Raw genomic sequence first — 12624 nt, 5'->3', positions numbered from 1 at the left:
GTTCAGGTGTGCATGTTCAGGCGTGTGCACGTTCAGGCGTGTGCATGTACAGGTGCGTGCACGTTCAGGTGTGTGCACGTTCCGGTCACACTCACAGGGCCACCTGGGACAGCTGCTCCTTGGTCAGGTTCAGCGGGTGGTTGAAGGCGCTGATGCCGTACCTGCTGGGGTCCTCACCTGGGGGCAGGTTGGCCCTCAGGATGCCGTTGTTCATCACGTTGATGAAGGACGACACACTGTGCCAGCCTTTGTTGTTGAACCAGATCTGAGGAGAGTCAGGGACGCGTGAGGAACAGGAACAGGTGTGGGCGGGTTTAAACAGGTGTGGGCGGGTTTAAACAGGTGTGGGCGGGTTTAAAAACAGGTGTGGGCGGGTTTAAAAACAGGTGTGGGCGGGTTTAAACAGCTGTGGGCGGGTTTAAAAACAGGTGTGGGCGGGTTTAAAAACAGGTGTGGGCGGGTTTAAACAGCTGTGGGCGGGTTTAAAAACAGGTGTGGGCGGGTTTAAACAGCTGTGGGCGGGTTTAAAAACAGGTGTGGGCGGGTTTAAACAGCTGTGGGCGGGTTTAAAAACAGGTGTGGGTGGGTTTAAACAGCTGTGGGCGGGTTTAAAAACAGGTGTGGGCGGGTTCAAACACCTGACTCACTCACCTTGACGTTGTTCTTGGTGTCGAGGCCGTTGATGAAGCTGGACAGACTGTCGAGGAATCGATCAGCGGCGGCTCCCTGCGGGACACAGAAAGGTTCAACATTTCTGGTTCTGGATCAGAAACACGGACCAGTTCTGCTCTGACTCGCCCATTTCACTGACCTTCTGCAACTCAAAGATCTTTCTGACTCTCTCAATGGCGTCGTCGATCTCATTGGCCGGTGGGAGGACCTGCGTGCTCCTCGCGCCCAATGAGAAGCCTCCGTACCTGCAGAGAGAACAGAACACCTGAGCGTGTTGGAGCAGCGACTAACCGGTAAAACTAACCGCTTTAGGACCAGAAACTGACCTGAACTCATTCACCCACACTTTGTTCTTCAGGCTGTGGAAACAGAAACATTTCGTGTCAAAGTCAAATACACCGAGGGCCACAAAAGACAAATTTGTTACAAGCCGAGGGCCGGACTGGTTCAATGTTTATTAAAACATATTGAAATGATTGCACATAGCCTATTGAACTAAGGCCTAACACACTGTATATTATTTAATGATTAAATGAATAAAGCAGTATTTTGTTATGGCTCTGTCAGTAACTTCAAGTGAAAACATTTTCAACAGGCAAACAGACAAAAACGAACTTCCTTCAAAGAAAAATCGCATGTCCTGTACATTAAATGAATAAAAGCTAATATGTTAATGTCTACATTTACTTTCACCAAATGGAGACATTTTTAATTCCAGGTTAAAGATATTTCTGTTCTCATGTGTCTATGCATGAAATCTGCACGATATCTTTGAACTTATCTGGACTGTTGCTTGTTTTTAAATTCATTTAAATTATTTTATTTGTTTCTCTTTATATTCTTTTTTGTATTTTAATGCTTCTTCCACTCCCTGCTGCTATGCTTTTATTTGTGAAGCACTTTTAATTGTTTGTAAATGTGCTATATAAATAAATTGATTTGATTTAATAAGAATAATAATAATAATAATAATAATAATAAAAATAATAAGCTAGCCTTGACAGCAGCCTCGCTTTGTGATTTGGCATATGTGAACATAGCCTGCCTGGAGTTAAGGCCTCGTTTTAATTCTTCCACCTTCTGTAGCCTTTGTTCTGTGTCCATATTCTTTGTCTGTGTGTTTCCGAGGCGTTTGATAGTGCCTTCTTAGATTATATTCTTTCATTACAGCCAAACTTTCTCCACACAGAAGACGCACAGGTTTGTCTTTTACCTCCGTGAACATGCACTCTGCCTCCCACCTGGCTTTAAACCCCCTGTTCTCAGCCTTACGTTTAGCCATTTTTGAGGAGAGGGGTGGCTGAGAGTTGATCTCTGCTCTGACTGCTGATGAATAATGAAGCCGCTTGTGCGCGCTGCAGTGACTTCGCGGGCTACCGTTGCATTGTGGGGAATGTAGTGTTGGTGCGTGCAAAACACCAGCGGGCGGTTCTAATAGTAATTAAATATCATCCAGGGGGCCATAGATAATTAATTTGACATATGAGCCTTGACTTTGACATATGTGATTTAGTGTGTGCTAAGGTGAGTCCGGGGGCTCTCACCTCTTTCCGATGATCTGAGCGTACGTCTTCACCAGGTAGTCGGAGATGTTTCTTCCCGTCAGGTTCTGCAGAGTGTCGGTGGCGCTCAGCTTCATCTGAACAGAAACAGTCTGTTTGGTTCTGATGATTTATGGCGTTAAAACGGATTTAAGCTCAAAATCGAGTTGAAAACTAGTTTTATTTAGACTTTTACAAAACAAAAGCCTGTGAGCGACAGACTTTTACAATAATAAAACCTGCGTTAATGAGCGATAAAATATTTATCGACGTTAAATAATTAACGAGGGATACAGGTCGTTTAGGCCCCCCTGCAGTCGTTTAGGCCACAGGGAGCAGTCGTTTAGGCCCCCCTGCAGTCGTTTAGGCCACAGGGAGCAGTCGTTTAGGCCCCCCTGCAGTCATTTAGGCCACAGGGAGCAGTCGTTTAGGCCACAGGGAGCAGTCGTTTAGGCCCCCCTGCAGTCATTTAGGCCACAGGGAGCAGTCGTTTAGGCCACAGGGAGCAGTCGTTTAGGCCAAAGGGAGCAGTCGTTTAGGCCACAGGGAGCAGTCGTTTAGGCCACAGGGAGCAGTCGTTTAGGCCCCCCTGCAGTCGTTTAGGCCACAGGGAGCAGTCGTTTAGGTCAGGCTACCTGAGCAGCTGAAATCTTTATTATTGTACATTCGTTATTATAAGATATAAGTCAGCTCTACTGGTCTGTCTGGGTAGCCTACAAATCTATGGTACATTATTTAATAACCAACTTTAGTGTGGAAACTTTTTTTTATTTAATAAATGGTGATTTAGATGATGAACCTGCTCTGAACTAAAACCAGAACCTGGTTTAAATTGGTCTGATGAACCAGCCATAATCAGCCGATCTAACGGGTTGACTTCATGTCTGATCCCCGAGCAAAGACAGAAAACTTTCATCAGTCCCCTCAGGTTGGCTCAGGTGGTCTGACCTCAGGGGGGGGCAGACCGCCAGCTCCGGCGGGGCACTCCGGGAGCATCCTCTTCTTGCCCTCACAGGTGCAGAAACAGGGCGGGGACGGGTCCTCCATGGTCCAGTTCCTGGAGCTGAACAGCTGCTGGATGCTCTCAGGGACTTCGGGGGTGTGCCAGTCCTCATCACCCATGGTACAGGGGGCCTCTCTGGTGGGGGGGCGGAGTCAGAGAGGGGCGGAGTCAGAGAGAGGCGGAGTCAGAGAGAGGCCGGGTGAGAACAAAGAGAAAGATTCTCTACTACTCATACTAACTTTAACTTTTTTTAAGTTCCCAGATGCATACTAGATTCTCCTAAATGTTGGGTATGCATCATGAGGTTACTACTCATACTCAAACTACCCAAGATGCAACGTAACATGACGTCGCAGTATCCAGTATGCAGTATGCAGTATGTAGTATGTACTATGCAGTATGTAGTATGTACTATGCAGTATGCAGTATGTAGTATGCAGTATGTAGTATGTAGTATGTACTATGCAGTATGCAGTATGTAGTATGCAGTATGCAGTATGTACTATGCAGTATGTAGTATGCAGTATGTAGTATGCAGTATGCAGTATGTACTATGCAGTATGCAGTATGTACTATGCAGTATGCAGTATGTACTATGCAGTATGTAGTATGCAGTATGTAGTATGTAGTATGTAGTATGTACTATGCAGTATGTAGTATGTACTATGCAGTATGCAGTATGTAGTATGCAGTATGCAGTATGTACTATGTACTATGCAGTATGCAGTATGTACTATGCAGTATGTAGTATGTACTATGCAGTATGCAGTATGTACTATGCAGTATGTAGTATGCAGTATGCAGTATGTAGTATGTAGTATGCAGTATGTAGTATGTACTATGCAGTATGCAGTATGTACTATGCAGTATGCAGTATGTAGTATGCAGTATGCAATATGCAGTATGTAGTATGCAGTATGCAGTATGTAGTATGTAGTATGTACTATGCAGTATGTAGTATGTACTATGCAGTATGCAGTATGTAGTATGCAGTATGCAGTATGTAGTATGTAGTATGTACTATGCAGTATGCAGTATGTGCTATGCAGTATGCAGTATGTAGTATGCAGTATGCAGTATGTAGTATGTAGTATGCAGTATGTACTATGCAGTATGTACTATGCAGTATGCAGTATGTAGTATGTAGTATGTAGTATGCAGTATGTAGTATGCAGTATGTAGTATGCAGTATGCAGTATGTACTATGTAGTATGTACTATGCAGTATGCAGTATGTACTATGCAGTATGCAGTATGCAGTATGTAGTATGCAGTATGTAGTATGCAGTATGCAGTATGTACTATGCAGTATGCAGTATGTAGTATGTAGTATGCAGTATGCAGTATGTACTATGCAGTATGCAGTATGTAGTATGTAGTATGTAGTATGTACTATGCAGTATGCAGTATGTAGTATGTAGTATGCAGTATGCAGTATGTACTATGCAGTATGCAGTATGTAGTATGCAGTATGCAGTATGTAGTATGCAGTATGTAGTATGCAGTATGCAGTATGTAGTATGCAGTATGTACTATGCAGTATGCAGTATGTAGTATGCAGTATGCAGTATGTAGTATGCAGTATGTACTATGCAGTATGCAGTATGTAGTATGCAGTATGTAGTATGCAGTATGTAGTATGTAGTATGTAGTATGTACTATGCAGTATGCAGTATGTACTATGCAGTATGCAGTATGCAGTATGTAGTATGCAGTATGTAGTATGCAGTATGCAGTATGTACTATGCAGTATGCAGTATGCAGTATGTAGTATGCAGTATGCAGTATGCAGTATGTAGTATGTAGTATGCAGTATGTAGTATGCAGTATGCAGTATGCAGTATGTAGTATGTAGTATGTAGTATGCAGTATGTAGTATGCAGTATGTAGTATGCAGTATGTACTATGCAGTATGCAGTATGCAGTATGCAGTATGTAGTATGCAGTATGTAGTATGCAGTATGCAGTATGCAGTATGCGGTTTCGAACACAGCCTCAGTTTGACAGGAAAGAGAAGACGAAGAAGAGTGGAGCTCTTACGGGATGGAGTATCCGTCCATGCAGCGGGTCCCGAGGCCCGGCGAGTCCAGCAGAGCGCTCAGTAACTTCTGCATGTTGGCGTCTCCGGGGGCGTCGTCACTGGTGGGACAGACTCGGTCAGACCGCAGGGAACAAAGCGAGCGGCACACATGTGGGGCGGCTGCGTACCTGATGAAGGTCACCTGGTCCTCGTACATCCAGGGCTGCAGCTCCAGGCTGGGGTACTTCCCAAAGGGGGGCACGATGAGGCTGAAGACCAGGGCGATGCAGACGAACACGGCCGGCAGGACGATCTGAAAGCACACAGAGCTTCATCTTCCAGTGACCCGGAGCACATAGGGATGGGAATCGAGAACCGGTTCTTGTTGAGAACCGATTCCCAGTGTTTCAATTCCTTGGAATCGTTTGGCGATTTTGCAAACGATTCCCTTATCGATTCCAGTGGGCGCGAATGACGTCACCACGCAGCGTTGCATGGCGAGTCCAGCGCAGCCAGCAGCCAACAGTAAACATGGCGCCCAAGCGGTACAAACGCTGGAAAGTTTGGTTACACATCCCTAAAAAAGACGACAACAGGGCAACTTGCAAAGTGAATATTTCACCAAAGGGAGGAAATACTACCAACATGCAATAACTATGAATGAATGTCGCGTTTTCGATCCGCTCCGGACTAACGTTGGTGAATCTGAACCCAGCAGCGTTAGCAACGTTAGCATGTCCTCGGCTAACACTGCAGGTCACTAACTAACAAACACTGCCTATCATGTTAGCGCCATTTGCCTGATTGTAAAAGCTGCTGTTAGTAACGGTTAAGGTTAAATGAATGCCTTCTCAGGCATTACATTTAGATGAAATCATGAGAGGCAGAGCCTGACTGGCTCAGAGCCAGAGGCTGGTGGCATGGGCGTCGCACCCGTGGGGGATGGGGGTGTTTCGACACCCCCACTTTTACAGCAAGATGATTTCACCCCCTCCACATTTTCCAAAGGTAAACCCGTTTGCCCCATGGATGTATTATACCTGTATTAACGGTTTGCCCACCCTCGTAACGCACCAACATACAATGTGTTTTAAAGACTCTGTGCCCTCTTTAGAATAATTCTATCCAGATTTGAGCAGTCTAACTATTGTAGTTTTTATACAGGACCCAGTTTAGGGTGATGACAATACAAAAAAAAAAGCAGTAAAATGACCCTGTTCTGCATTTTCACAAATCAGAAAAAGGTTTCACAAATCCCAAACAAAGTTTTAATGAATCTACAGCCTCTTTAGAATAATTCTATCCAGATTTGAGCAGTGTAACCAATGTAGTTTCCATACAGGACCCAGTTTAGGGCGATCAAAATGCAAAAATGCAGTGAAATGGCTCTTTATGCCCATCCATTTAATTTGCGAATCGGATGCCAACTTCAGTGAGGTGTCTCTGGGCTTGATGTGGCTCTCATGTGCCCCCCCTGTAACACCCCCACATTTAAAATCACTGCTCCACCCCTGGCTGGTGGTACTACCCCCAGTTCACCTCTACCTCCAGCTTCTCCTTTCACCAGAGCAGGAAGAGTTAAATTACCCAGGCCAGGATAGACCAATGTGGACCTCACCGTTGTTGGGTTTGTGAGGTCATGACTCGTGTTACTTCTAAACTAAACAAAAGCCGCTTTCGGACAGACCGTTCTAAGAACGCAGTTATCAGAACTACCCTCCTCGAATTTCGTTCTGATAACTATCCTTCCCCAGCGGAACTGTTTCAGTCTGCATTCGCACATGAGTCGGACCTGATAGGGACTGATGCGCCGCGCGCAGCCGTCTGCTTCAGTGACGTGTTAGCCGTTAGCCGTTTAGCGCCACATTCAAACACAAAACAAAACGGTAAAAGTAAGGAGAGTAGAAAAAACACCACCAAGAAGCTAATATGGAGAGCGGGGAGGCCACCGTGTTTATGGTCTGCATGATGGTGATATTAATCATGGACAATCACATCAGGCGTCTAATATCGAGGCTGGAAAAGCTCACAGAGAGAGTCAGGAGACAATACTTTTTTATTTCATGAAGGAAGAAAGGAGAGCAGAGCGCTGCAGACAAATGAGACCAGTATAAGTTTAACTTATTGAACACCCGCCGGTTGTGTCTGTGTCTATGAGGAAACATTTCAGCCGTGATAGAATTACATGGGGCGTAGCTACCGACCACCACACACCTCCGTCAGATGTGTTCTATAGAACCATGAAAAGACCCGACCTCGGAGAAGGAGCTAAATAGTTATAGGAACTGAGGGAGAAAGCCCCGAGTTCCTGTATGTCCGAACACGGGAGAAAACGGCCCCGCGGATTAAAAGGTTATTAGAACTGCCAAAGGTTCCTACAGTCCCAAAGCGGCTAAAGTTGATGCTAATCGACCGGTTTGTTGTCCTTTTTCTCCAAGCGAGAATCGATAAGGGAACCGACAAAGAACCGAATCGTTAAGCAGAATCGAAAATGGAATTGGAATCGTAAAAATCTTATCAGTTCCCATCCCTACTCCCACAGACGGCGTGATGGGAGGAGCGTTCGTACCTGAGCGAAGAAGCCCTTCCTGGAGCGCCGCGCGTACAGGAAGCGTTTCCACATCAGAGTCACGAACTGCTGCTTCTTCAGGCTCCAGCCGCTCACCTGGGACGAGCCTTTACCGTCGGTGCAGTTCAGCCAGTCCGTCTCCCTGCAGTCTGACGGGAAACAGCAGGTCACATGACCTCAGCTCAGGGGGTTCTCAGGTAAAACTACCACTCCTGTTTGTGTTAGTCGTGTACCTGCGTCTCCCTCAGAATCGTTGCCATCGTTGTTGTCGTCGTCCTCCGTTAGCGGCCTCAAACAGCTCTGGTGGTCTCCCCCTCCGAAGGCGTGCGTCCGTCTGCGCCGCCGGACAGGAAGCGTTCCATCTGAACACACAAACATGTGACTTCACGCTCTTATTTTGAAGGATGTCCCGGTCAGAAGTCACCCGTTGCTCACCTGAGGGCACCTCTGTGTCGACTCCGTTATCTTCAGCGACTTTCAGAAAGATCTGCAACAACAGGAAGCAGATAGAGTCACGTCTCAGGAAGACTGAATCAGAATCTGATCACAGGCGTGCCGGTCCCACCTCCTCCAGCGTGGTGTCGGACACGCCGTAGCTGGAGATGCCGAGGTCGGCCAGCTTCAGGTCCAGGTCTTTGAAGAGCTCCACGAAGGCGCCGTCCTTGGCGGCGCTGTACGGCAGGACGTAGGTCAGCTCGTGTCCCAGGTCCTCCACCAGGCGGGCGGCCGGGATGTGGCGCAGGATCAGGGCCGACACCAGAGCGGTGTCCGGGGGGGCGAAGGGGGCGATGCAGATGGACGCCGCGGGGCCGTTCTCTGAGGACGGAGACAGATTTAGCTCCACCTGAAGGTGAGCGAATCGAACGCTGTGCAGAAACAGAGAGCTCACCGATGGTGGCTGCCTCACTTTCATGTTCGCTGCCGAGTCCCGCGTCGCTGCTGCTGACCGAGGCGCCATCTGAAGCGCCGTCTGCGTCCTGAAACGTACGTAAAAAAACATAAAAACATACCACAAAGTACTACAGAAAGTGTGGACCGGTATCTGGCCCCTGTGGACCGGTATCTGGCCCCTGTGGACCGGTATCTGGCCCCTGTGGACCGGTATCTGGCCCCTGTGGATCGGTATCTGGCCCCTGTGGACCGGTATCTGGCCCCTGTGGACCGGTATCTGGCCCCTGTGGACCCGGTATCTGGCCCCTGTGGACCCGGTATCTGGCCCCTGTGGACCCGGTATCCGGCCCCTGTGGACCGGTATCCGGCCCCTGTGGACCGGTATCTGGCCCCTGTGGACCGGTATCTGGCCTGTGGACCCGGTATCTGGCCCCTGTGGACCCGGTATCTGGCCCCTGTGGACCGGTATCCGGCCCCTGTGGACCGGTATCTGGCCTGTGACTCACCTTCTTGCTGAAGGACACGGTGCTGGAGGAGTTCCTGCAGGAACTGAGCGATGGTTCCGGGTCTTTCTTCACCAGGGTCAGGTAGTAGCCCGTCCCCAGCTGGTTCTTCAGGTACAGAGACGAGCCCACGCAGCACAGCTTCCCGTGGGAGATGATGGCGATGCGGTCCCCCAGGATGTCGGCCTCGTCCATGTGGTGCGTGGACAGGATGATGGTCCGACCTGACGGGAGAATAAATCTTAAAACCAGCCGGAGACCAATCACCAAAAAGCAGCCGAGTGGACCGGACCAATCAGAGAGCCTCACCCTGTCTGTAGTTCAGCAGCAGGTCCCAGATTCCTCTGCGGGCGTAGGGGTCGACGCCGGCCGTGGGCTCGTCCAGGATCACCACCTTGGACCCGCCCACGAAGGCCAGGGCCACCGACAGCTTCCTCTGCATGCCCCCCGACAGAGTGCTGGTCCTGGACTTACGTTTGTGCGGGAGCCCCGTGTCCTGCAGGATCTGCTCGATCTCGCCTTTCACCTGCTCCTCCGACAGGCCTTTGAGACGGGCGTAGAACCAGATGTGCTCCTCTACCGTCAACCTGGGGGGCACAACGCCACACAGACGGGTCAAACCCTGCAGGTGTTTCCACCAGAAACCTGTTCAGGTGTTATTAACCCTTTCTGTTGTCTTGCGGGTCAAAAGTGAGCCACTACCATGTTTAGCTGTAGAAAAAATACCTTAAATCAGAGATACTCATGTGGCTCCTCAAGCTCTAATTGGCGGCTCGCACTCGCATCGTAGCTTATAACAATATGGTAACAATAACAATACATTTTTTTCAAATAACATACAGCGAATACTGCACAGTAGTAAGTATTTTTATTAAGTATTAATTAAGGCTGAATGGTGCTTCCTAAAGGGGGAACTGTTAAACCTGGCAACGCAGCCCGCTTAAACCACAGAGCACGCTAGCTCCTTTAGCCAGCGCGAGATGCAGGCACAATGGATCGGTTTTTGATTAAAAAAGGGCAAAAACCAGCACAGAAACCAGCACAGCACAGAAACCAGCACAGAAACCAGCACAGAAACCAGCACAGAAACCAGCACAGAAACTAGCACAAAAACCAGCACAGAAACCAGCACAAAAACCAGCACAGAGACCAGCACAGAAACCAGCACAGAAACCAGCACAGCACAGAAACCAGCACAGAAACTAGCACAGAAACCAGCACAGAAACTAGCACAGAAACCAGCACAGAAACCAGCACAGAAACCAGCACAGAAACCAGCACAGAAACCAGCACAGCACAGAAACCAGCACAGAAACCAGCACAGAAACCAGCACAGAAACCAGCACAGCACAGAAACCAGCACAGAGACCAGCACAGAAACCAGCACAGCACAGAAACCAGCACAGCACAGAAACCAGCACAGAGACCAGCACAGAAACCAGCACAGCACAGAAACCAGCACAGAAACCAGCACAGCACAGAAACCAGCACAGCACAGAAACCAGCACAGAAACCAGCACAGAAACTAGCACAGAAACCAGCACAGAAACCAGCACAGAAACCAGGACAGAAACCAGCACAGCACAGAAACCAGCACAGAAACCAGCACAGAAACCAGCACAGAAACCAGCACAGAAACCAGCACAGCACAGAAACCAGCACAGAAACCAGGACAGAAACCAGCACAGAAACCAGCACAGCACAGAAACCAGCACAGAAACCAGCACAGAAACCAGCACAGAAACCAGCACAGAAACCAGCACAGAAACCAGCACAGAAACCAGCACAGCACAGAAACCAGCACAGAAACCAGCACAGAAACCAGCACAGAAACCAGCACAGAAACCGGCACAGAAACCGGCGCAGAAACCAGCACAGAAACCAGCACAGAAACCAGCACAGAAACCAGCACAGAAACCAGCACAGAAACCATGCTCATCCTGAATGTCTCACTATGATTACAACAACAAACTACAAATACAACATGAAGAAAGTCGAGCACATGCAGGCCAGCTTCAGCTCATCCCAGTATTAAGGTAAATGTGGTCTGAATTGAAAATGTATTGGCTGTGTTGTTTCTTTTTCTGTGGGATGTTTTATATGTAGAAATGCATATTTGTAAAAGGGGACTCAGTATGTTGTGGTAAATGTGGCTCTAACCTTGATTTAGCTCTGCCAATGTGGCTCTGGTGGAATAAATAGTGAGTATCACTGCCTTAAACTATCTTTTTCCAACTTGAAATTTAAATTTTGACTTTTCCTAAAGGGACCCCATCATTAGAAAAAGTCACACTTTATGTTTGTTTATGTCTCCATGTGGGCTGTACACCACTAGGGTACAAAGATTGTCGTATGGGTCATTTTTGACCCGTGAATTATAAAAACATTTAAACAGCAGAAAAAAGTTCACTGTTTTTTTCCCTTTCAATATAATTAATTCAGAAGTAATTACTTCACATTTATATAACAGCAATAATAAACCTTTATTATGTAAAAGAAAACTGAGAAAACAAGAAAACTGTTGGTCCCACTGACCAAAAAAAAAAAAAAGTGTAATCCTGAAAACTGCTGATTGTCTTTTTGTATTGTGTAACAAAAAATACATGATAAAAAATGTATTGAATTGAGTTGAATAGATAAATAACAGGTGGTTTCATCATACTAAAGAGATTTTGGATTTAAAATTCAATTAAGTTGCTTTATTTTGGGGCTTTGGTAGGACGGCTCATTTCTGACCCGTAGGACAAGTGGAGTAAACACAATGTTAAGACCGCACAAGGGTTAAAGTCGGCCGTGTTGCTCACATGCTGAACAGGACGTTGTGCTGTGGACAGACGCCCAGACTCTGTCGTATGGCGCTCAGCTCCGTCCGGATGTCTTTGCCCAGGATGTAGGCGGTGCCCGAGGTGGGCGGGAACAGGCCGGTGAGGATGGACCTGCAGAGAGGAGACGGTAAACATCCAGGACCTGTAACCACACCTGCATCAGAACCAGCAGGTGGCGCTCTGCACTCACATGGTCGTGGTTTTTCCGGCGCCATTGTGTCCCAGGAAAGATGTGATTTGTCCCTCGTAGAATCCGAGAGTCAGCCCGTCGACCGCCAGCTTCTTACCGTGACGGTAAATCTTCACCAGGTTCTCGATGTAAACTCCGGGCTCCAGGTGAGATGGCTCCTCCTCCACACACACCGCTGAAAACAGGTAAACATGAACTCATGGGCTGTGTTCCAAACCGCATACTACTCCTACTACTCCTACTACTCATACTAACTTTAACCTTTTTTTAAGTTCCCGGATGCATACTAGATTCTCCTAAATGTTGGGTATGCATCATGAGGTTACTACTCATACTCAAACTACCCAAGATGCAACGTAACGTGACGTCGCCGATCGTCATTTCCTGTCAATATAGTATGCAGTATGTACT

At 47.6% G+C, this 12624-nt stretch overlaps 1 protein-coding gene across 2 annotated transcripts in view; it reads right to left on the bottom strand.

The window, feature by feature from the left end:
• Positions 1-12624, bottom strand: part of LOC142398067 (phospholipid-transporting ATPase ABCA1-like) — an 84136-nt gene that overhangs the window by 18918 nt on the left and 52594 nt on the right. Inside the window, exons 19-35 of one of the 2 annotated variants that reach the window (XM_075482037.1) lie at positions 12214-12388; positions 12003-12134; positions 9508-9785; positions 9202-9422; positions 8694-8781; positions 8370-8620; positions 8240-8291; positions 8038-8166; positions 7805-7953; positions 5424-5548; positions 5256-5354; positions 3162-3351; positions 2217-2311; positions 999-1031; positions 812-917; positions 652-726; positions 96-265 (exon numbers count right to left, since the gene is read on the bottom strand). In XM_075482037.1, coding sequence (XP_075338152.1) covers positions 96-265; positions 652-726; positions 812-917; positions 999-1031; positions 2217-2311; positions 3162-3351; positions 5256-5354; positions 5424-5548; positions 7805-7953; positions 8038-8166; positions 8240-8291; positions 8370-8620; positions 8694-8781; positions 9202-9422; positions 9508-9785; positions 12003-12134; positions 12214-12388 — 2368 coding nt within the window. The remainder of the gene's footprint in view (positions 1-95; positions 266-651; positions 727-811; positions 918-998; positions 1032-2216; positions 2312-3161; positions 3352-5255; positions 5355-5423; positions 5549-7804; positions 7954-8037; positions 8167-8239; positions 8292-8369; positions 8621-8693; positions 8782-9201; positions 9423-9507; positions 9786-12002; positions 12135-12213; positions 12389-12624) is intronic. The other variant, XM_075482038.1, reaches the window with a different exon arrangement.

Source organism: Odontesthes bonariensis, chromosome 13 (genome assembly GCF_027942865.1).
Source record: "Odontesthes bonariensis isolate fOdoBon6 chromosome 13, fOdoBon6.hap1, whole genome shotgun sequence".
In the NCBI taxonomy this organism is placed as follows: Eukaryota; Metazoa; Chordata; class Actinopteri; order Atheriniformes; family Atherinopsidae; genus Odontesthes; species Odontesthes bonariensis.
This window is presented reverse-complemented; position numbering and strand designations above follow the sequence as displayed.